General features: G+C 43.5%; 1 protein-coding gene and 1 pseudogene across 3 annotated transcripts in view; one reads left to right on the forward strand and one right to left on the reverse strand.

Moving 5' to 3' along the window:
• The first annotated feature begins 243 nt into the window (after positions 1–243).
• LOC116072628 lies at positions 244–3,022 on the forward strand (annotated as a pseudogene).
• An 8,362-nt stretch (positions 3,023–11,384) lies between these two features.
• Piwil4 (piwi like RNA-mediated gene silencing 4) overlaps positions 11,385–25,642 on the reverse strand; it is a 47,647-nt gene continuing 33,389 nt past the window's right edge. For 2 of the 3 annotated variants that reach the window (XM_031343988.1, XM_031343990.1), the window contains 7 exons: positions 20,603–20,803; positions 19,576–19,679; positions 16,995–17,065; positions 15,664–15,817; positions 12,891–13,019; positions 12,332–12,479; positions 11,385–11,512 (listed from right to left, as the gene is read on the reverse strand). In XM_031343988.1, the coding sequence (XP_031199848.1) occupies positions 11,396–11,512; positions 12,332–12,479; positions 12,891–13,019; positions 15,664–15,817; positions 16,995–17,065; positions 19,576–19,679; positions 20,603–20,803 (924 nt within the window). In that variant the 3' untranslated portion in view covers positions 11,385–11,395. The remainder of the gene's footprint in view (positions 11,513–12,331; positions 12,480–12,890; positions 13,020–15,663; positions 15,818–16,994; positions 17,066–19,575; positions 19,680–20,602; positions 20,804–25,642) is intronic. The other variant, XM_031343989.1, reaches the window with a different exon arrangement.

Raw genomic sequence — 25,642 nt, forward strand, 5'->3', positions numbered from 1 at the left:
GATCATATTATACTGTCTCATAAAACAAATGGAATGGCTTTGTCTTTGGCTATTATCTGGAACAATGTGTGTAGGACAGGACGATCTGTCCTCCGAGCACAGCCTTCTTTCCTGTTATTCTCCTTTTGGGGGAAAGGTGCTTCTTGCTTTTCCCCTTTTTTATCACACTGGCAGAGTTAATACACCAAATGGCAGACACCCCCCCCCCCAAGCTGTTGGTTCATTTACTAGTATTCGCTTAGCATGGCCGTCTTCTGGCAGCTTTTCTACTTGAGGAAAGAAGGTAAGGAGGGATCAGGTTTCTTGTCGAGCTCCCTCTAGGTGCAGAGCCACAATGGAACCCAGCCAGTCTACATTGCAGTTGCAGACCCATGTGCTTAACTTCACACTGTAGTGAGATTTTTCTACTCTTTTTCCTGACAAGATTTTGTCAGTTTACATATTTATTAAAATTATATAGTGATGTTTCACATTTCAAAAAGATGAAAAGCACTCCTACAGCCTCCTTGTCCACTCTTGCTGAACTTTAGTTTTTTCATTGTTATTGTTCCTCCTGTTGCTTATTTATTAATATTACTATTATTGTTGTGTATGTGGGGGGGAGGTGGGGGTAGAAGCCAGGGGACAACTCTCTCTTTCATCTTTATGTGAGTTCTGGGGGTCACACTTAGGTCATCAGGCTGGGGGCAGGCAGCTTTCCTGGCTGACTCAGCTTGCCTACTCTGTGCCTGGTTTTTAAATTCTTGAGTTGTGCTAAAACTTTGTTCTCCTAGTTCATCCCATCTCAGTGGTAGGCATTTGAGGATAGGAGACTGATGGGAGATAAAAGTACAGCATCTATACACGAGCACACGGAGCTGAGTCAGCAGGCTCCGGGGCCGCGTTCATCCATAGTTGGAAGTTTCCATGGTGGAACGTTAGCAAAAATGAAATAGGATTTTTTTTTTGATTCATGTTTCTGCTAGATTTTACATTTTGAATATTTTTCAGTAGGATATGACTTTATCTTTATTCTCTAGTTCTTGTTTTAGGATTTCTTAATGTTTTTCTGTTTTGTTTTGTTTTTATAATTTCCCATCAAGTGCTTAGCTAGGGGCTGTGGTCAGTCATTCAGGGGTGGAGTGCTTGCCTACAATGCTACAGGCCCCAAGTTCAGTTTCCAGGATGACCAGGAGAAAAATAACTTAATTAAATAATGTTCAATTTTACTTTTTAATGAACATATTTAAGGAAGGCCACATATTTCTCTGTAAATACCGATTCCATTTTAATCTTACAAACTTTTCAGCATGTAGTATCCTTTTAATTTTTAAGAATTCCTAATATGGGGCTGGATAGATGGCTCAGTGGTGAAGAGCACTGACTGCTCTTCCAAAAGTCCTGAGTTCAAATCCCACCAACCACACCGTGGCTCACAACCATCTGTAATGGGATCTGATACCTTCTTCTAGTGTGTCTGAAGACAGCTACAGTGTACTTACAGATAATATATAAATAAATCTTTGGGACCAAGTGAGTGGGGCAGGAGAGAGAAGAAAAAAAGGGTCTGAAGACAGCTATAAGTGAAGACACTTACATATAATAAATATAAATAAATAAATCTTAAAAAAAAAAGAATTACCAATATGGTGTTTTTTTTTTAACCTAGGGTGGTTTCCAAAGATATCTTTTAATGTCAGTTATTTGCAATTAATGGAGATTAACTTTGCCTCCTCCTCATTAAATCATGTTTCATAACTACTTTAAAAATCATCTCTATAGGGCCAGTAAAATGGCTCAGCTAAACCAGAGTTCAATCCCCAGGATCTGCATGGTGAAAAGAGAGAACCAGCTTCCACAAGCTGTCTTCTGACTGCCACACACACACAATAAATACATGAATAGCTTCAATTAAATTATTAAATATTATATTTATATTGGACACAAGGTTTAATGCTGACTCAGGCTGCCCTTGAACTCTTGATTTTCCTGCCTCAGCTTCCCAATGCTGGGATTATAGGCACACACCACTATGCTTAGTATGATTATGTCCTTCTGATCAGTGTTTAAGAAGCTCATGTTAGCCTTTTTCCATTCTGGCCTGAGCGAAGCAGCCTTGTGGGCCAGTGACACCCAGAAATTGAGAGGTTTTGGCACATGGACAGCTGCTCCATGGCTGTCATCATTGTCACCAAGTGAATATATTGAATTGCACCACAAACAATATAGATATTGTTTGGGCTACCATGAGAAAAAGAGAAAGAGAGAGAGAGAGAGAGAGAGAGAGAGAGAGAGAGAGAGAGAGAGAAGGGAGGGAGGGAGGAAGGAAGGAAGGAAGGAAGGAAGGAAGGAAGGAAGGAAGGAAGGAAGGAAGGAAAGTAGGCCTGGAGGCTCATGAACATTCAAAGAAGGCAAAAAGAAATTGGCCTGAAGGCTAAGCTCTACCATAAACAGCGCCATGCTGAGAAAATACAAATGAAGAAGACTGTTAAGATGCATGAAAAGAGAAACGCCAAGCAGCAGGATGATGATGCTAAGACTTCACCGGGAGCCGTTCCGCCTCTCTGCTGGACAGAGGGGCAGTCAGGAGCAAAAGTACTTTCCAACATGATTAAGCAGAAACGGAAAGAAAAGGCAGGAAAATGGGAGGTGCCTCTACCCAAAGTTCGTGCCCAAGGAGAAACAGAAGTATTGAAAGTTGTTCAAACAGGAAAAAGGAAAAAGAAGGCATGGAAGAGACTGGTTACTAAAGTCTGCTTTGTTGGTGATAGCTTTACAAGAAAACCACCTAAGTATGAAAGGTTCATTAGGCCAACGGGGTCTATGTTTCCAATAAGCTACCTTTTGCCTCCGTGTGGAAAAGAATCCATCATCCCCATTGTATACAGCCCTGGGTGTGATCGCCAAAGGCACAGTTATTGAAGTGAATGTGAGCGAATTAGGCCTTGTGACACAAGGAGGCAAGGTGATTTGGGGAAAGTCTGCCCAAGTTACCAACAATCCTGGAAATGATGGGCACATGAATGCGGTCTTGTTGATTTGACAGTGACATCATACAAGTCATTCCACTCACTACTAAAGACTACACAGTCAAGAAAACACCATCGCTGGGATCTTTCTGAACTACCAAGCAGCCTTACTTCATATTCAGTCATCAAAAAGTATTTATTAAATTGTAAAGGAAAGTAAAACACTGCCCAATTAAAAAACAAAAAAGAAGCTCATGCTAAAGCCTCCTTATTTGGCCCTAAAATGAGGAGACACTAAGCTTGCCTTTTTTGTGCTGTGTCTTATATTTATGTTTCTGGTAACTCTGGCGCACATGTGCTTGCTCATGATAGTTTTTTTTTTTTTTTTTGGATTTTTTTCATTTGTTATTTTTAGAAATATAAGAGAACCTTACTCTTATTTTTAATTTTACTTGATACTAATATATCTAGTACAGATTTATATCAGCTACTAATTCAAAGCATGTTTCCTTATTTTTAAATTTATCTTCACAGATATGAGTGTATGCTTGTGTGAATTTGTATATAGCAGACATAAATGCAGGAGCCAGAAAAGGCCAGAAGGAGGCATCAAGTCCCCGAAATGGAGTTACAGACAGTTGTGAGGCACCATGCGGGTGCTGGGTACCAATCTAGGTCCTCTGCGGGAAGAGTAGGAGCTCTTAACCTCTGAACCACCTCTCTTTGTCTTAGAAACTTTCTGTTTTTCACTTTAGACGTGTTTCATAGAGGCAACACAAAGCTCAGTATTTTTTAGATATAATCTCAGGGCAATAATCATAGCTAGCTAACTTTTTATAATGTGCCCTTAAAGATGTCCTTCAGTGTCTTTTCCCTGCCTTACAAGCTATGTTCTGCTTATATTCATTTTTCTTCCTTCTTTACTCTTTTTCTGCTCTCTATTGAATGAGCTATATCCTGCTAAATAAAATAAGGTAAACTTTAGCCTAAATCTGTCTCTGTACTTTGAATTCTTGGGCCATACACCACAGACTGCATTTTTGTAACATGGCAGGATTTCATCCAATCACAGACCGCTGAGCTTCAGCCAATCACAGACAGCCACTGATCAGGGCCAATAAGGTTAAACAACCAGTTGGGTGGTTTCTCTGATTCTATTTGCCTACCACTGCTAACTGCTGAGTGGAGGTTTTGCAACCTAAGTGTGTAACGTAGTTTTGCTCGCTCTTTTTCCTCCTCCTGCTGAGTTCAACTATGAAGTTTTCCTTTAAAAGATGGTTAAAGGTGCTGGAGAGATGATTCAACAGTTAAGAAAGTTGGTTGTTCTTGAACCAATGAACTTGAGTTCAATTCCCAGTATCCATTTGGCAACTCACTCCATATGGTAACATCTGGTACCCTCTTCTGGCCTCTTCAGGTGCCAGACAAGCATGTAGTAGACAAAAATACATGCAGGCAAAACAGCTGTACATATTATAATAAATTAAAAAATGATCACATACATAAAACTTTCTTTTCTAATCAGGGATGGCATTATTATCTCTAGCCTTCTCCTAAGAATATCAAAATTTCCTCTTAATGTGCTGTTCCTGTTGCCATATTGATGGACAACCATGATTAACAGCCGATACAATTTAGCTTTACCAAACCAGTACAGACTCAAATGATTTGTTTCAGTGGACCGCTCTTCTGTCTCACTTCAGGAGACTTTCCAACAACCAACCAAAAGGGAGCCTTTGTTATACTTGCAGTTTTGAATTGCTCACTCTTGAAAGGCATAGCTTCACACAGAACACTAGCTTCATAAGTCTTTTCTCTTTAGAGGTTAAAGCTGTTGTCTTACTTTACGCCTTTTTTGCTACACAGCATGTGGCTGTTTCTCTGCAGGCATCTTGTGTCTGTTTCTTTTCTGAAGTCTTGAGCAGCGTTTCCTCCACACTTGGCATTCTGCAGTCTGAGTACAGTGCTCCAGGGGTAGTCGGATGCTTGGTCTCCAGTTAGTGAAACTATCAGGAAGGATTAGGAGCTGCATTGTGGTTGAAGGAGGTGTGTCAGGGGGCTGGGGGGGGCAGGTGTGTCGGGGGGGGGGCGGGGGGAGGGGCAGGCTTGGAGCCAGATAGAGCTCTCCCTGTTTCCTGCTTATGGATCAAGATGTGAGCTCTCCCCTGCCTCCAAGACAGTGTCTTTGCCATGCCATCATGAACTCTAGCCTGAAACTGTAAACACTTTTCTGAATAAGTCTGCCCTGGTCATGGTGTTTCATCACAGAGATGGAAAAGAAACCAAGACAATGCTTTGATATTTTTTTCTATGGCCATATATTCTAGTGTTAGCACACTCTTAGGCATTGCTCTTTGAGCTTGCTTCTACTTTTGCCACTTTCACTGAAATTTCTAGGGCATGTGTGTCTGGCATTGTCTCTGACTGCACGCTGGGTGACAAAGTTGGCCTTCTTCCTATGAACTTAAAAGAGTCCATGATCATTTGAGTATACAAACTTTAAATGCATGTGGCTTAAAGGCCACCACAACACTTGAGAGCACACAGCAAAATGAAAACAAAGAGATATGGTCTTTCTAAAGAGATATGGTCTTTCTAAAGAGATATGGTCTTTCTAAAGAGATATGGTCTTTCTAAAGAGATATGGTCTTTCTAAAGGCTTCATATATGTTGATTTTTAAAACAGACACAAATACAAATGACCAGGTAGCTTCAATTTGTATTTACTTACTAATCCAATAAATACCAATAAACACATGAAAGTAATGCCAATAACAAAAGCAATCCTTTTTGGCTTGGTGGAATATGCAAATTCTACCATAGTGCCATCCTGAGAACACAATACCTGCAGCATTTTAGGGAGAAGCTGGCAATGTATATTAACAGCTTTTAATGTATTCAATGTGTAGCAATGGCTTCTAATGTATTCAATGTATAGTGAGAACTTCCAATGTATTCAATGTATAGTAACACCCTTTAATATATCCAATGTGTAGTAACAGCCTCTAGTGTATTCAATGTATAGTAACAGCCTCTAGTGTATTCAATGTATAGTAACAGCCTCTAGTGTATTCAGTGTATAGTAACAACTCCCAGTGTATTGGCATGCATACATATGAGTATAGCTGGAGCCATGACTCAGGACTTGAGAGCTCTGGTTGCTCTTGCCCAGGACCAAGGTTCGGTTCCCAGCACCTGCACAGCAGCTCACAAACATCTGTAATTCCAGTTCTAGGAGATCCAGTGCCCTCTTCTGGCCTCCATGGGTACTGCACGCACATAGTGCACAGATGTGCATGCAGGTAAGACAAATCACACATAAAATGCTATTAATAATAAAGATTTTTTTTTAAGTATTAGAATTTTTTGACTTGGCAATTTGTCTTTTAGAGTTCTAACCTAAGGAAGCCATTCCAAATCACAAGGGAAGAAAAGCTATATGCTGTGTTCCCATAGCAAGAAATAACTTAAAATACAATAAAAACAGAGAAAAGTATTTGTTGCATTTACATAGTAAACTATTAGCCACTAACACATGCCTACAGAAAATCTGTAATCAAACAGAAAAATATAGGTACTATGACTTTATGTGGATAATATAGTTTACAAAACTACATGTATGGTACACCTAAGGGAGTGAAGTCCAAGTGTTGACCATGTTCACCTCTGGCTAGTACCAACATTGGGGACTTTTTTTCTACTTTTTTTTTCATTTTCTACATATTGTCTAATGCCCATCTATAATTTTCATAATTAAAGGCAAATGATTACACAAACAAATCAAACTTTCAATACACAGTACACAGGAAGGGTCTTTATCTTCTCTTTTATCTATTCTTTATCTTTTCTTCATTAGACATGAGTCTTTTCTTCACCCTTCCAGGAGCAGCTGCTGGCTTGTTCTTGGCCAGTGTGCACTGGGTCAAATCAGTGTTCCAAGCACAGGTTAATGTGAGCAATAGAACCCTGACATTTGACAATAAGCTTCAAGAGCAGTTGACATTTCGTGTTTGGGATCTTGAAGTGAGCTAGGGTTTATTAGTCAATTTTCCCATGGGAAATTGCTAAATCAAAACCCAGCATTTAAAAGGTTATAGCATCCCATGGTACACAGTTTCTTTTAGATTTCATGTTTTGATTCGTAGATATTTTAAGACTAAAGTGCTTTTTATAAAAAACAAGATTGGCTTCATGAGGAGAATTGGGTCTCCCAAGCAGTAGACAGGAAGACAGAAACATGTCAGGGACTCCCTGGACTGGGGCCACAGGAAGACTAGGTGGAGGAGAGCCTGGGCAAGCACCAGCGACCACCAGTGAGAGGGGACAGGAAGGAAGGAGGAGCGGTAGGCAGAGCCAGGAATTCTAGCACATCTCTGAGATAGAGTCGGCCATGTCCACGAGGAATCAAAGCTGCGAGATAGTGGAGTCTTCCACTGGGAAGAGTGGTCCAAATCTATTGCCTCTGCCCTGTGCGGTGGAAAGAGCCGCAGTCATGATGTCCCTTTGTAGTGGATCCTGAAGCTGGAATATCTAAAACCTGTCAGTCATCTTTAGTCCTTCCAAGAGTTTTAAATAGAAAATGAGACATGATTACTGCACCTCCATGGCACCCACAGGCATGTATTTAAAGTACGTTTTCTTCCACATCCTTCCCATGGTCCATGAAGGCGAAATTCCTCGCAACCCTGTCGTCTTTAAGCAGCAAGCTGACTATGTATGCCATGCCGGGTTTGAATGTCCTCCACATTCCCGTGTGCTTTAACCTTCCTTCCCAGCTGGTGGCGCTATTGTCCAGGGTAGCTAGGGCTTCCTGTCCTGTCTGCTGAGCCACGTGTGAGCCATGGGTACATAAGGGAACCACCGGCCTCTCCGGACGCTACAGTTGAATGCCTCCTCATCCACGACGCCCCGTCCCCTTAAACTGTGAGCCTAAATAAACCCGTCCTCTCTTTAGTTGCTTATTGTTACGCATTTGGTCACAGCAATGAGAAAAGAAACTGATAAGTATCTAGAAAAACCGTGACACTTTAAGCTGAGTTATGAGATTCGAGGCTAGCACAGTGCCTGGCATACAAGTGTGCTGACAAAAATGTGCCATCCGTTCACTTCTCATCTGATCTAATCACGTGGTTCTCCTAACTAAAGTCACCTACATTAGGTCTGACGTCTACCGTTCAGTGACTGTATACCATGGGCATAGGGGTTTTTTTTATAAGACCTCCTGAGGCTCAGGAGACCCAAGGTCTCATAGCTGCCAAGTGGAAGTTCTAGGACTCAAACCCAGTGCTTTCCCTTTACAACTGGTAGCTTTAATGAGAAGCTAATTAACTTAGGTGGTCACAGCAGGAAAGCCAGAATGGGACTTTTGTAGGCCAACTGCCCGAAGCCTGGTGGCATTACTGGGGCGTGGCACTTTTAAGCATTAAACCTGGCGTTAAAAACATGATCAATGAAATCACTGGGGGTGGGGGGTAATGAAGCTAAATGGTAGAACACTTGCCTAACACATTTGAGGCCTTGAGTTCGACCCTAACTAACACTGAAGGAGCTGCAGCACAAAGCTGTCTCCGTGGTAAGGTCTGCCTCCCATAGCGCAGCCCACTCCTCCTCATGGTGAAGACAGTGTAAGAGAGTCCCGGGAGGAGAGAAGCCTACACAACGCCCAGCCTGTTGGAACCTGAATTTAAGCCCAGATTTCATAATCCCACGCTGCTCTCCAGGAGTTAACTTGAAGTTGATTCTCCAAGCATTGCACAATAAAGGACAGTGTACGTGCGCCCTCTGGTGGATCCATTCAGAAAGGCCTCCTCAACAGGGGCAGGGCTGGTGAGACGAGGGATATAGACCTCATGCTTGCTGATTAATACAAGGCATCTGGCTAGAGAGGCTCTAGATCACCTGTGCTGGTTCGTTTTATCAAGTCGACACAAACTCGAGTCACACGGGACTCAGAAACTTCAAATAAGGAATTACCTCACCGGATTAGCCTGTGGGCACGTCCGTGTTTTCTTGATTAATGATAAGATGTGAAGGTGACCCGCCCGCTGTGGGCAGTGCCACCCCTAGACAGGTGGTCCTGGGCTGCATCCAAAGGAAGTTGAGCAACAAGCAGCAGCCCTCCGTGGTTCCTGTTCCTGTTGAGTTCCTGCCTTGATTTCTGTCAGCGATAGAGTGTGATCAGGACACATCACCAAACAGAGGCCCTTCTTTCCCAAGTGCTTTTGCTCATGGTGTTCACCACATCAACAGACAGAAAACTCAGGCACCCTTAAAGCTTGCCGGAAGGACACAAGGACACAGACCACCGCCCCTGCAGCTGCCTTGTGTCTCTGAAGACTCCTGTATATGACACCAGCTTCCTCACGAGGAACTCCCCACATGAAACCCCTGCAAGGTTTTTCAGTTTCTCAATTAAGGCAGGAGAGTGTTGCGGCTTCTCTCCCAAGTCTGTCTGCATGACATGTTAATCTCATCAACTCTGGTGAATCTTGTGATTAATCGGTAATTTTATCAGTTGTCAAGTGGTCATTACAGTCTAGTTATACAGCTGTGAATAGTAAATGTGAACGCCAAGCTTGAGAGTGGTCTGACCCAGGGAAAATAGCTTTGGCCACATGTGGTGGTGCTCACCTGTGTAGTCCCAGTACGCAGGAGCTAAGACAGGGGTGCTGCTACAGGTTTTAGAGCAGCCTGAACTCCATGACAAGACTATGTCTCAAGACAGAGAAAGGAGAAGGTAGGAAAGGAAAGGAGAGAGGGAGATAGGGAGGGATGGAGGGAGGCAGGGAAGGAAGGAAGAAGGAAGACAGGGAGAGGGAAAAGAACAATAAAAGAATGTTTTAAATGCAATGTGACAATACTGCTGCCTGGTGTCCCTCAGGTACCTGGCTCCTCCTCAAGAAGGCCTCAAGAAGACCTGCCTGCACGCAAGTGCACACACACACACACACCCACCCTTCCCATGACCTTACACCACAGGAAGAATTTGGAAATAATTTTTCCTTCTTCAAAACTTTTCTCTTCCCTCTGTCTACACTTTCATTTCTAGGGCATTCTACTGTGGACCACAGTGGGGGGTCCCCCATTCCACAGGGAGGACTCCAGCAGAGCAGAGCTAAGTAGTGGTGCAGGGGAGGCCAGGAGAACACCAAGTGGTCAGATGCTGTTACAGGACATCTGGCTGTAACACTTTGCAAAGTGAAAGGCTCAGTGCCCTTGAATGAAGCAGATCTGATGTAGTTACTGTGCTGAAATTCTAGTTAGACCAAGGAATTGTGTACACGGAGCACAATGCATGAAGAGAAGGAAAGAAAGGTGGTAGCTGTAGAGGAAGATGGATGCTTTTTAAAAAAAGATTTATTAATTTTATGTATGAGCACATTACTGATCTCTTCAGACACATCAGAAGAGGGCATCAGATCCCATTACAGATGATTGTGAGCCACCATGTGGTTGCTGGGAATTACTCAGGACCTCTGGAAGATTAGTCAGTGCTCTTAACTGCTGAGCCATCTCTCCAGCTCCTAGATGGTTTCTTTTTAAGGGCACACTGGAGAATGACCTGTTTATAATGTCAATTGGTCAGTGAGAAAAAAACTGGTGCTTTGGAAAGAGGACAGAGCAGCCCCCTTCATGGCTGGTGGGGGTGGCTCTGGTGCACAGGACACAGAGGGCGTATCGGTGACAGTCAGAGAGGCTCTGAGTGAGCTGGATGCTGGACCTGCCCAGGTCCTCTCCCCAACAGCAGGGCTGCAGCCCCAGGACCCCACTGCTGGAAGAAATGAGGGCTGATCATAGGGCCAGGCACTGAGCTCTGTTTCAGACACAGTCAGTCAGAGAAGGAGAGGTCCAACCGGCATGTCTATGATATAGCATCTTAAATCCAAGGCTCACTTCACTCAACTTCAAATCCAAGTCACAATAAACACACATGTGATGCTCAGATTTTCTTTATTTTCAATATTTACTTAACCCACTCTACAAAATGCTCTACAATGTTTAGAAAGCTCTAATAATGTCAGGAAGTTAAACCCCACTTATCCACCATCAAAAAACCACACAAATATTGTTTTAGAATCCAGTTAGTTGTGATGATATAGCCCAAGTACCACGTGAGAATTCACTTCAAGCATTGACTTCAAAAAAAAAAAAAAATTGAGAATGAACCAGGTCAAAGTAAAATGACACATGACAAAGCTGCAAGAAAACCCATCACTCTGGGGTTTTGTTTGTTTAACGTTGTTGGTTTTAGACACAAGCGAGACAAAAATTCCCATAGGTTTTTTCTGAACTGTTTCAGATGACTTTTTAAAAAAGCACCTCCCCTTTCCAATACTTAAAACTAGGCTCAAGCCCCTTTAAGCAACAGGAACCTTGAGAGTTAGGCAGATCTGAAGAAAGCATAGCAACCGCTCTTCGGAGTCTCCAGCCATCCTTTGGCTCACGTGTCACAGGTAGAAGAGATTATTGGCTAATTCCAGGCTTGGTTCCTTGTGGATGCTTTGTGCCACCAGAAAGGTCAGCTTATGTGCGTACTGGCATGGCGCAGGGACACTAATTAAGCCCTGGGGAGGAAAAGGAAAGATAGCATTGCAGAGAGATAATGTGTTTGTCCTCCAAAGTGAGGTTCTTTTTGTTGTTGTTGTTGTTGTTTTGGTTTTTTGAGAAAGGGTTTCTCTGTATAGCCCTGGCTGTCTTGGAGCTCACTCTGTAGACCAGGCTGGCCTCAAACTCAGAAATCCACCTGCCTCTGCCTCCCAAGTGCTGGGATTAAAGGCATGCACCACCACCGCCCGGCCAAAGTGAGTTTTTAAACTGGAGTTCTTCTCACCTACTGGTTATTTACACTAGAAGAGGTCCTAAATAAATGGTAACTAAATCCAACCAACAAAGGGAGACTGGTTCGTTGGAAACCCAAGTTCACTGGCAAAATGGGCTGGGGGTATGTCTTTTTACTGTGTGTGAGCTGGGAGACATGGCATACAGATCCACCCTGAACTGCCTGTGGTCTGATGTTTCAGTGGGGCTCAGAGCTTACCTGGGCCTTGGGCTCTTGCCTAAGGCAAGGGACAGGGGCAGGTCCACACCTCTTATCATCACCAGGCTTGCCCTGCTGGCTTCTCCTCTCTCCTAGCGGGTTATCCTCAGTCTTTCCTGAGGTAGTAAGTATCCTCAAGTCCTATGGAGACTGAACGGGGCCTGCTGATATACTGCCTGTGGTTTTATTTAGTTGACAGAGTGGGCTCCTCCTACCACAGATTTAAGGAATTGTGTACCCACTCCGCTCTGTGAAGTTAGGAGAGTACAGAGTGGACAGAGAGAGAGGATATGGCAAGCCCCAGGTGGTGATGTCATACCCACTGCAGTAAGAAGCTATTCCTCACCTGCCAGTTGTAGTAGAGATGGCACAGTTTGAAGGTCAGTCGCTGCATGTGGTCAGGCTTCAAGGCATTGTCGTCATAGATGACGTTGTAGTAGGTGGGACTAACAGTTCCCCGGTTAGCAGTCTGGCTGATCAGGTAGAAGTCATACCTGCAGAGGAACAGGGAGGGGTGAGAGAAGGAATCATGAAACAAGGCCAAACTGAACTGATGCACAATGGGTGCATGTGAAAATCAGTCTTTCCAGGAGATTGCTCAGAGTGAAGACCCCGCTGTGTACTTGAAGACCTGAGATGGATCTCCCAGCATTCTTGTAAATACAAACAAACAAATGGGGCATATAGCTGTGTGTCTGTAATCCATCTAAACACTGGGGGAGCAGGGACTGCCCCTCAAAGGTAGAATGCAACAGGAAGACATTCAGTATCAAACTGGTTTCTACATGAGCATGCACACCTTCGCACATACATATATACCCACAAACATGCACACACATATGTACACACACACACTCCCATGCACACACACACATACACACACACAGTTTTCCAGGGACACTTGCCACTCTGGACGTGTTGCTTCTGAGTCTACAACAGTGCCAAGTGGGGGGTTCTGCACAGTGTGTCCAGTCGAAGCAAAGAGGCGCAGCAAGCATCTCTTCCTGACCACAACCACGGACAGTCTGCAGCTCCTGCAACCAAAAAGGCAGGAGTTGAGGCGCAGAGGCTGAGCCAAACAGCTCAGTCTTTTGTTTGGTTTATTGCTATTTGATCAGGTTAAAGAAATAAATAGAAAACCATTCTATAAACTGTGGGGAGCCGCAGCTGCCACCCTATATTGAACACCTGGTCTCCGGCCAGAGCAGAGAGCATTGAGATAAACAAGCCTTAGTTGGAAAAGCTGTGTGCCTCTAGTTTGTGATGCAAGCTGGCATGATTTTCCTGTAGCCTATTGTGCTTTGCCACATAGCTGATGCTGATTGGGACCAGGGAAAGTATTTAACCCACAAGGGCTGGGGGCTGGAGATAGATAGTAAGTATGTAGAGAATAAGAAGTGGTGAGTAAGTATGTAGGATTAGGGCTGGTGATGGGTTATATAGGAATTAGGAGTAAGTATGTAGAATTGGGGCTGGTAATGGGATAGGAGAGAAGATGTAGATATAGAAGTAAGATGTAAGGACAGATGTAAGATGTAGAAGTAGGAATAAGTATGTAACTAATAAGACGTAACTAATAAGATGTAAGTAGTAATAAGTAAGATGTAAGAAGAAGATATAGAAGAATATAAAAGAAGCTAGCTAGCTAGAGAAGAAGTAAAAATAAAGGTTCCTGATTAAACTGCATGGAGAAGGGCTTGGTGTTTGCCTCCTTATTTCCGCTGGACGGGTAAGGTGTCAGCGACAATAAACACTGCAAAACAAAGGGGAAAAAATCTCCCATGAATCATCCTTCTTTCGTCAGACATACAGCTATTTTAATTAGGGTCTATTTGGATCTGTAACAAGGCTGAACTATGCGATCTGCCTAGTTTATGCAATTTAATAGGACAGAAGAATGGTGTTGCTTCAATTGCCTTTTCTTGCAGAACAGGGGTGGATCCCAGGGTCTTGCACATGCTTGCCAAGTGTTCTGCTGCTGCTATATTGAAGCAAGGTCTCACTAAGTTGCCCAGGGTGGAACTGCAGGCCTGTATCACTCAGATTTTCACTGAATCTTAAAGAAAGATCTTGCAGAATTTCCTCCGCAGGAGACTTCCCCTGCATTAGCGACAGTCACCCCACTGCACCCTCATTGTAGCACAAAGGAGAACTGGGGCCCCTCCTGTGCCTCAGTCATGTAGAACCCATGTTTAGACAAACAGGTGGAAGGATGGATGAGTAGACAGACAGATGAGTGAATGGAGGGAAGGAAGGAAAAACAGACCAGACGCTGACTGTCCAGGGGCTAACTCTATTTCACAATACCAAGGCAAACTCGCAGTGTCCTCTGTCACAGAAGGCATGTGTGGGAGCAGGAGTCAGCGTGAGGCTTCGCTTTGACCAGTTTTAGGGTGTGAAGACTGCAGAGTTATGGGCAGTGTTCACTCTCCTTGAAACAATACTCTCTTCCAGTGTACAGTAAGTCATTCTTCCTACAAGCCAGTGACAAACTGGTAGCAATGAATGTCTCCTACACCGAAACTTAAATCGTCACTGCTGGATCTGCCCACCTCCTCCAGTGATATCATTTTTACTTTCAATCATTCAACTGAGATACAGTCACTGGAGGTCCGGCAAGGAGCAAACAGATTTCCCACTACCAGCTTGGCTACAGCTACAAATAGCTGGCTTTCCCACCTCTGTACCAGGAACAGCTGGAGGACAAGACCATTCCTCTGTGGCTGGTGGCCGGGGCTCTGGTTGATTGCAATGGTGTGTCCAGACACAGATCTGCACTGCCTGGGAATAAGATGGCCCCTAAGAACTGATTTTTAGTAAGTACGTTAAGTATCTATCTATCTATCTATCTATCTATCTATCTATCTATCTATTTATCTGTATTGAGTGCTCTATCTGAATGGCCTGCATGCCAGAGGAGGGCATCAGATCCCAACACAGAAGGTCATAAGACACCATGTGTGCTGGGAATTGAACTCAGAACCTCTGGGAGAGAAGCCAGTGCTCTTAACCGCTGCATCATCTCTCCAGCCCCCAGATCATCCCTAAGAATTTTAAGACACCAACTGAGAGCCCAGTCTTTGTTTACTTTCCCATTCTAGGATTTCCCTTGCATCTGGCCCTCCACACAATCACTGGAGAAAACTGCCCATGGAAACACAGGTGACCAGAGCGCTCAGTGCAGGGCAGCAAGGCTCCCCACCTGTATTCATAAACTTACCTGTGACCTGTTGACTGTAACCAGAGGCTCTCTCTGGACACTGATTTGGAACTCGACTTTTAAATCACACCCCAGTATTAATATGTATTACTACAGTGTCTTTGATATTCTGGCCTCTGTAGCTCAGACAGACTGCCCAGTATTAATATGTATTACTACAGTGTCTTTGATATTCTGGCCTCTGTAGCTCAGACAGACTGCCAGCTGCTCAGGACGATGCCTGCCTCCCTCCAGATGCTGTACTCAAGCTCCCAAGCCCTACAGCATTAGGGTATCTTTATTAGACCATCGGAACTACACTCTAGCATCAGGAAAACCCATCCAAGCTGGGCATGACATGGAAACACAGCAAAACTTCACTGTCTGAAAAATGACAGCTATGTCCACAAACCATGCAGGCGGGATCACAGAGATGTACGTTACCACACAGTGTCAGAGAAGGAGTGGGGACAACGTACCTGGCATCTGAGCCGCACTCTGTCACACTGCTCAGCAGCTGCGGGACTTCATATTCCAAAACTGCCTTTAGCTGGCCATTGCCTACACCGTTCCGGTATGCAACTATCCGCGCCGGCAAATTATGGTTGTATCTGTACCACTTGTTGAGAGCACCTGGAGAATGTTATGTTAGTGAGAAAAGAGGCATTGGTCCAGGGCCTCCAAAAATAATATTTCTATGGTTTTTCACAGTTAAGTAATAACTTTGCTGTTTCAGACCACAGTAAAATGGTAAGAGTTTAGGTTGTATCTACAGCAATGGAAAAATGGCTAACTAGGACCAATCTTTCATGTCTCCTGCTTGAGCAGTCACAGGGTTTCTGTGGCATAATATAGTCTTTTAACACATTTCTTTATCCAAAATTGAGTGACAAATCAAAATTTAATTCATGCAATAGACAAATGCCTAAAACCAAATTAACACTAATTGAAGTCTTTGAATCTGCTCAAGACCAGACTGGCTGTGTTTGTCTAATTTTCTTCCCTAATGAGAATAAATAGGAAAACATGAGGAAATGACTTCAGCGTTCTTCTCAGAACAGTCTAACTCTCACAGATGGGATGGAGTCTGAAACACTTCCACCCACTCGAAGTATAAATTGCCTCCAAGGAGGCACCAGACTGCAACTCCTCCACAAGAGAGGCTTTCAGCAGGAACAACTAAAACATTGGCCAGGTTTTTAGATGGAGAAAAGTGATAAGACACAGTAATTCCTTTTTTGTGTCTATACTGCATAATTTATTTCAGGAGAGTTTACTGCCAGATTTGGTTTGGTTTGGCAGAAGATAATCGTGCCTCTAAGAGTGCAGCCACCAAGGGTCATCAAGTTCACTTTAAAAAATCCCCACCCCTCAGGCTTGCAGATTGGAAGCAGGAAAGATATGAATATGGATCACAGGATAAAGCCAAAGCGGGCTGGGGCCATGAAGAGGAAGCCTGTGTCATTTCCTCCCTCCCTGTCTTCTCTTCCCACATCTCTGTCCTCAGGGTGAAAGGCTGGTCTTCCATGTGCATATTTACTGCTGGGCTGTCATTAGCCTAGCTTCTCCAGGGCAGGCCTCTAGTAGCCACAAACTGCTCGACAGGGCCATGGGTGGTCACACACTTGCTTTCTTCTTGGCTTTGTGCTCAGCACACACAAGGACATAAATGCTACTCAGTCCGTCAGGCAGCACACAGATGTGGGAATCTCCAACTGGCTGAGAGCTGACAGGCTTGGGTGTTTGCTCCCATGGGTCTGTGGGTTTGGGGTATGAAGGAGCAGTCCCCAGAGCCCACTCCATTACATACCAGTCATGCAGACTTTTAGGCAATCCGCAATATCAGCTGCCGTTCTCTGAAGGACACAGCGGGAAAACCACCTGAAATACAGAACACACAAGTGAGACTTAACTTCCACGTGCCTGCTACAAACACACATCCACTAAGTTAGAGACAGATGCAGCAGCAAAGGCCAGGGCTCCTAACTTCATATACATTGTCTGTTTCAGTCAAGCTTAAGGGTCCTCTTCTATCCTTCAGTGTTGTTGCTAGCTAGACTCACACTCTGACTGGGAAATCCAACAGCTAGATGGTCTTGCCACAAACCCAAACTTGAACTTCTCTATGTACACCAGGAAGGTTTAAAGGGCAGTAGTTAGTATGTCCCATGGTGATAAGAATTAAATTCAATAACACGCATGCAATATTTGTAGAATGCTACATGGTACACAGTGAGAGCTAATACAAGCTCATGCCTCGATTGCAAGAGAACGTGTTCGTTAACAGATCTGCTTGCAAAATGCTCTAACCCAGTCCTAGAGGTGATTGTCTCAGCGTCACCATCTCAACCCGAGTAAGCTGTCAGAATTTGAAAAGTAATCTTGATAATTGTTAATTGAAGGCACATGGGAAATGGAGTTGGGATTTAGTATGTGTTAGGACATGGATATTGAGGGTCCCCTCAAACAGGCTGTATGTTGGTGGCCTCCGCTTCAGCTTGTAGGGCTATGGAGAAGTGATTGTATCACCAGGTGCCAACTGCATCAGATTAATCCCACAAAACTGAGTTGAATTCAGAGCTGAGCGTGCTTGGAGGAAGGAGGTTTTGCTGGATGAAAGCATTGGGGGCATACCTTTGAAGGCTGTGTCTTTCTCTCTTGACACCCCCTCATGCATCTTTCTGTTTCTATCTCCTGGCTGGCCCAAGGTTGAGTGCCTGTGCTGAGCACAGACTGTGGGCTTCATCTCAGGCCCACAGCAATGAGGCCAAGCGACCACTGCCTGACACCTCTGCAACTGTAAGCCAAGTCAGAGTTGTTCTCAGGTGTGTCACAGCAACAGGAAGTGACTAACACATTTTGCCACCATTGTCGCAGTTCCCTGACTGTCTGCAATTACAGTAACACAATTGCAAATACTTTTAACAAGTCAGGAGCCTTAAGAGACATCAAGATGCTGGAGCAGGCACCTTCTAAGATCCACTTGATAAATGAACTCATATTTGTAACAGTGTGGCTGTGTCCATGCAAACATGATGTTTACTCTTCCTGTATCTTAAAAGTGTGGATACAAGCTAACACCAGTTTGGTAGAGAAAATCAAATGGCTGAGACCAGGGAACAAACATTTTGCAAGTAGCTGCTATGGCCTAAAAATAGATTATTTAATTACAAATCTTGAAGTAATTCTAAGACAACAATTTAACAAGTACCAGGAGCCTGTTCAAGGCATTTCTAGTTCCTCTCCCTTTGCTAGGCTTTACATAGTACCCACATCAAACATCTGCAAAAGTTGACAAGAAACATCACTGGGTGTATTCACTTCAGCTTGCAATTTTTGGATCATTGATCTGATATAACCCCCACAAACGCCTTATGAAATAGGAACTGTCACTCCCCCCTAACTATGGGGCTTGTAGTTAAATTAAACAAGTGGGCTTCAGCTGCAAAAGCAGACCAGGTACAACTGCAAGTAATGTTTCAAAGCTAAGGTGCCTTACATAATATTTGCAGGTGTCTAATTCACAGCGTGCTTCTCACAGACACTTAGAACGTAACAACATGCACAAGGATCTCCATGTGTTCGTGAGCCAGGGATGCGGCTGGAAGACCAGCAACAACTCACCTCGGTGGATGTGTTAAAATGGTTTTAAACTGAGGCCGCCTTTTATTTCACGAGTGCCAGGCACATTGTAATATGTAAGTCATGAACGTAACGGCTGATATTCAAAATATAAGTAAGTAATACAGCCTGGTACATATATATGCATGTATGTATGTATGTATGTGAAGAACGTGTCAGTATGTTCTTTAAAATATACTTAAAAATCTGGGGAGCAGGTGGGATGCTCAGAAGGAACCTGACAAACAATCTCCAGGAGCCACACAAAACAAAGAGAGAACAAACTTCTACCACAAGGTGTCTTCACACACACATACACACACACACACACACACACACACACACACACACACCATGGCACATTTATGTCCATACAAATACACATATTAATAAAATATTTTTAAAATGTAACAGAATAATAATGGGGTAGGCTAATCAAACTAATTCTCGTATGTTTGAAAATATAATGAAGCTCACTGTCTATACTGTTAATACTTTGAGCTTTAAGGCATGTTCTAACAATAAGTCTTTAACATGTCTATGTATTTTTTGAGAACTTCATGCCCCATCCTTAGATGAAGAGCTACAGGCCACAGGTGTCTGCTCAAGATGGGAAGAACTTGTGTTCTCCAGGGATAAGCTCAATAGGCTATCCAGTCCAAAGGTGTCTTCCCTGGCCACACATGCACACAGGTGTCCTCCCTGGCCACACATGCACACAGGCAGACCTGAGAGGTTAGAGTTAGGAGGGTCTAGAGCATTTAAAGTACCTGGTGACCATGGAGTTAATGCTGGCTACAAACCCAACGACCACCACATCCTTGTTGAGAGCGTCTCTGCAGATATCAATACCCACGACCATCAGGGACTTCAACTGTTAAATCAAGTTAATTGTGGTTAAATGGAATGAATTTATTTCTCCCAAACAAGGACATTTTAGAACCTCTCCAGTTACCACATTTTCAAGTTAAGCTGTGTGACAAAAAAAACCCTGGAGTTCCAGATGGGATAGGTGACTTAACCAGAAACCAGAGACTGAAAGACGAGGAAGATTACGGCAGATCCTCACTGAAAGCCTGAGTGACCATCAGCCTCCCCAGGGCTGGGCAAGGGGCGGTCATCCTCTGTCCAGTCAGAAGGACCTGAGGATGAACCATGCCTGCTTTTCACAGTTGTCATGGATGAGGAGGGACGAACGACAGGCAGCACGGCCACCTCACTTCCTCCCAAGGTGGCATCTGGTGAGTCCCCACCAAGCTAGGCTGTAGTCCCCTTGAGAAGGCATACTACTCTGGTATACACAGGCAAAGGCAGAGGCCATGGGACAGGACTTAAAATGGCACCCAGGAAACCCAAATCAGGCCCCTCCTGGATCTGCGACACTCAAGAGGATTTTCCATGAAGTCTTTGAGTAGCTAAGCAGAAGCTCCTTGAGAGGAGAGGCTGTGCCTCACCATCTTTTGGAATTTCTCTGCAAAGGTTTGTATGATGCTACAACCTGGAGGAGGGGAAGAGGAGGAACCACACACATCAGAACCAGTGAGCCCCAGAGGGTCACAAGTTTAAGTGCCCTCCAATCTGGAGATGACTGAAAGCATGCAGTTAATTATACAAGGAAATGATATAAGTTAGTTATATAAGGAAATTGAGTGTCGGAAGACTTGGGCATCACATCTTCAGAGGATCTGACAACCCCCACCCTACCCCCAAAGACCTCAAGGGCAACTTAGATCACAGGATGCTACGTCTAATTTGGGTCTGGGAACTGACTGGTCATGAGAAAGAAATAGTCCTCACTGGAATCTCCACAGCCCACAGCTCGCCGCCAAGTTTGCAGGTCATCTGCATGGCGATCTTGGTGGCCACGCTCAGCATCATTCCATGCTTATTCAAGGTCCGGGTCAGCACACACTGGCTTGGGACTGGGCAGTCAGAGCTCAAATACTTTTTAATGGTGTCGTAATAGTTCTTCTGATTAGAAGGCAGAATGCACATCACCTAAACACAAGACAACAACAGAGGATCAGGTCCAGCTCCTCACATGTGTGAACACCTCACGGACAGCGTGAAGGCATGGTGTCTCCAAACAGCTGGATGTTTGGAGATGTTTAAACATTCCCTGAACAGGTCTGGTAGCAAAATCAGGATGGAAGCACGGATTCTCTAAACATCAACAGTCCCATGCTCCCAAGATGCAAAAGTAAACATGGCAGTGGATTCCTTACGTGGCCCTGAGCCCCCTCATTACTTAAAATGCTATTTTGCTCAGTCTGAGTCCCTCTGATTGGACTCATCCCCCTGGAAAGTCAGCTGTGTAAGAGTTCAAACTGCATGAACACACCCATGATTCCTCTCATCCCTCTCCTGAACTGACACTGGGCTCCTCAAATCGCCTTCTTGATGGCTCTTTCTCTCATGGTTAGCTGGCCACCTTGTGGTTCTGTGGTAGAGTGGCCTTGTTTTTAGGACATTGGTATCAAGAGCAGTCAAGAGTAAAAGGTACCCTGCAACATACCCTCAGAGGGTTCCAAAAATGACAGCGTGTGTCCAGAACTCTGGGTTCTGGGAAAGACCATGCGTGTGCTTTTCTTTACAGTTTTGCTTTGGGGTGGGTGTGGGGAGAAGAGAGAGACAGAGAGAGAGACAGAGACAGAGACAGAGAGACAGAGAGAGACAGAGAGACAGAGACAGAAAGACTGTTGTCTCTCTGTGTGTTTGTCGGTCTGTGACAGACAGAAATGACTACAGTGGTCTGCAGGGGAGCTGAACAGACATGTGAGCCACTGCATGGCTTAGCAGCCGTGGGCCCAGACCCGGTAGATGAGTACTGTACACATTTTTATTGTCAGTAGAAAGCTTTCCAGTAGCAGGAATGCCAATCTTAACTTTTTGGGGATGTGATCAAATCGTGCTTAGGCTCTAGTCTGCAAAGTCAGCTGTACATGCATGCAAAGCAGAAGTCGGGGTACTCACACATTCATGTATCTGCACACTTATACACAAGTAAACACACATTCAGGCAAACAGGTACATGAAACACATACATCCAGGCACACATGCACACACATGGGTATGCATGTAGGCATATACATTCATACAAATGAGTAGGCATGAACACATGGTCATGCACACATACAGGGAAACATATAAGCATGCACATATACCATATACACATGAGTACACACACACATACACCATTCAGGCAAGCAGCCACACACGAAGTGGCACACATATGTGCTAACATTACCATTCTGGGAAATTAAGTGACTGCAGATGCCCTACAGAGTCATACCATGCAGGAAGAAATGGCACTTGCCAAAGATGAAACCTACAGCAGGTGGCAGGAACTCAGGGGACGTTCGATTCAGAGACACCGAGACCTAGCCACTTGCAAGAATCTCCTGTACTACGCTGACCTCAAGTATCCTAACACTACAGGATGAGGTGGGAGCCAACTTCTCTTAAATCCTATGTAAAAAATAATCCCAGGAAGCTCTACAATACAGAGACATAAGCAGGGTTTGAGAGAGCAGTAGCAAATTATTTAAAAGTTGTTAGAATTAGGAAAATCAAATATTGATAAAAATACTGGAATTCATACTTTACTGAGTATTTTGGGGCAGTACACAGCAATCTGAAAACACCATGCGACCCTGTGCTGGCTGGTTTATGTCAGTTCAGCTAGTCACTTAGCTGAAGGAGAGAACCTTAGCTGTGAAAACACTTTCATAAATGGGGCTGGAGATGAGTCTGTAGGGCATTTTCTTTTTTATTTTTTCTTTCTTTCTTTTTTCTTTCTTTTCCTTTCTTTCTTTCTTTCTTTCTTTCTTTTTTTTTTTTTTTTTTTTTTTTTTTTTTTTTTTTTTGCATGTCAGGTTGCATTCTTTTTTTTTAAATTCTTTATTGTGATGTTACTATTTTATTAGTACAATTGAAATAGAAAAATATTTAACTTTATGTTTGAGTTGAGAAACATGTATGCTCCTCTACGCCTGCATGTTTAGAATAGATTTCAAATTTATTTCTATTCCTAATTTATTATAAAATCACCTACATTCAAAATAACTTTCGCTATTTTTCTGCATTTTAATATTTATACCAAGTCACTGGATGTATAAAGAGTATCTTGAAGCCAAGTCTTTGACGTAGCAGCTTAATGTCTACATTCAGTTCAGAGTGGCTTGGCTGAGACTGCCCTCAGAGCTGAGAGTCACAGATGAGGATCCACGTATACAGACGCCGGTGGACCTCCCCAGCCAAAGCAATGCATGAGAAAGAAATCCCAGATGCATATTGGTAGCCAGCAGTTCATGTTCCAAAAATAAAAATCACTACCAAAATTATAAGAGACATTTCCCTCCTAGCGTAGAGCACTCATGGAAACATCTAGCACTCATACATTACAATCTCGCCTGTGGTATGCTGAGGGCGGGCGGAGTTCATCCAGGTCCTCAGGCAGATCAAAACTATTCATTTGATCATTCATTGATCAGTACTCAAAAGCCCTTCATATCATTTCATTGTTTTTGTTGGTATTTAAGACCAGCCTTAGTCGGTGATGATCTGATAGGGTGCATGGGATTATTTCAATCCTCTTGTATCTGTTGAGCCTTGTTTTGTGACCAATTATATGGAAAATTTTGAAGAAAGTACCATGAGGTGCTGAGAAGAAGTTATGTTCTTTTGCTTTAGGATGAAATGTTCTATAATATCTGTTAGATCCATTGGGTTCATAACTTCTGTTAGTTTCACTGTGTCTCCATTTAGTTTCTGTTTCCCTGATCTGTCCATTGCTGAGTGGGGTGTTGGAGTCTCCCACTATTAATGTGTGTGGTGCAATGGGTGCTTTGAGCTTTAGCAAAGTTTGTTTATGAATGTGGGCACCCTTGTATTTGGAGCATAGATGTTCAGAATTGAGAGTTCATCTTGGTAGGTTTGTCCTTTAACCAGTATGAACTGTCCTTCCTTATCTTTTTTGATAACTTTTGGTTGAAAGTTGATTTTATTTGATATTAGAATGGCTACTCAAGATTGTTTCTTGGGACCATTTGCTTGGAAAATTGTTTTCCAACCTTTTACTCTGAGGTAGTGTCTGTCTTTGTCTCTGTCCTTGTCTCTTTGTTTCCTGTATGCAGCAAAATGTTGGGTCCTGCTTACATAACCAGCCTGTTAGTTTATGTCTTTTTTGGGGAATTGAGTCCATTGATGTTAAGAGGTATTAAGGAAAAGTGATTGTTACTTCCTGTTATTTCTGTTGTTAGAGGTGGAATTATGTTGTTGTATCTTCTTTTGGGTTTGTTGAAAGATTACTTTCTTGCTTTTTCTAAGGTGTAGTTCCCTACTTGTGTTGGTGTTTTCCATCTATTATTACCCTTTGTAGGGCTGGATTTATGGAAAGATATTGTGTAAATTTGGTATTGTCGATGGAATACCTTAGTTTCTCCATCTATGGTAATTGAGAGTTTTGCTGGGTATAGTAGCCTGGGCTGGCATTTGTGTTCTCTTTAGGGTCTGTATGACATCTGCCCAGGATCTTCTAGCTGTCATAGTTTCTGGTGAAAAGTCTGGTGTAATTCTGATAGGTCTTCCTTTATATGTTACTTGATCGTTTTCCCTCACTGCTTTTAATATTCTTTCTTTGTTTTGTGCATTTGGTGTTTTGATTATTATGTGACAGGAGAAATTTCTTTTCTGGTCCAGTCTATTTGGAGTTCTGTAGGCTTCTTGTATATTCATGGACATCTCTTTCTTTAGGTTAGGGAAGTTTTCTTGTATAGTTTTGTTGAAGATATTTACTGGCCCTTTAAGTTGGGAATCTTCACTGTCTTCTATACCTATTATCCTTAAGTTTGGTCTTCTCATTGTGTCCTGGATTTCCTGGATGTTTTGGGCTAGGAGCTTTTTACATTTTCTTTAACTGTTGTGTCAATATTTCCTATGGTATCTTCTGCACCTGAGATTCTCTCTTCTATCTCTTGTATTCTGTTGGTGATGCTTGACTCTATGACTCCTGATTTCTTTCCTAGGTTTTCTAACTCAAGGGTTGTCTCCTTTTGTGATTTCTTTATTGTTTCTATTTCCACTTTTAGATCTTAGATGGTTTTGTTCCTTTCCTTCACCTGTTTGATTGTGTTTTCCTGTAATTCTTTAAGGGATTTTTGTGTTTCCTCTTGAAGAGTTTCTAGCTGTTTACCTGTGTTCTCCTGTATTTCTTTGAGGGTGCTATTTATGTCTTTCTTAAAGTCCTGTATCATCATCATGAGAAGTGATTTTTAGATATGAATCTTGCTTTTCCAGTGTGATGGTATAACCAGGACTTGCTATGGTGGGAGAATTGGGTTCTGATGTTGCCAAGTAACCTTGGTTTCTGTTGCTTATGTTCTTACCCTTGCCTCCTTCCATCTGATTATCTCTAGTGCTACCTGCCCCTGATATATCTGACTGGAGCCTGTCCTTCCTGTGATCCTGGTTGTGTCAGAATTCCTCAGAGTTCAGCTGTCTCTGGGATCCTGTGAATTTGGGATCTTGTCATCCTAAGATCCTGGTGTGTCAGAGCTTCTGGGAGTCAAGCTACTTCTGGGACCCATAGATCTTGGTGTGACCAAGCTTCTGTGATCCTGTGATCCTGTGATCCTATGGTCCTGGGTGTGTTAGAATGCCTGGGAGTGGAGCTTCTTCTGGGTGTTTTGGGACTGGCTTCAAAGTTTACCCCCAAGGTCTTCTCAGGGCACTGGCCCAGACTGGAAGGCATTTTCTTAATCAGTGATGGCAGCAGGCCCAGCCCATTGTGAGTGGGGCCATCCCTGGGCTGGTTCTTAAGAAACCAGGCAGAGGGGC

The sequence above is a fragment of the Mastomys coucha genome, unplaced genomic scaffold (assembly GCF_008632895.1).
Source record: "Mastomys coucha isolate ucsf_1 unplaced genomic scaffold, UCSF_Mcou_1 pScaffold23, whole genome shotgun sequence".
Lineage (NCBI taxonomy): Eukaryota > Metazoa > Chordata > Mammalia > Rodentia > Muridae > Mastomys > Mastomys coucha.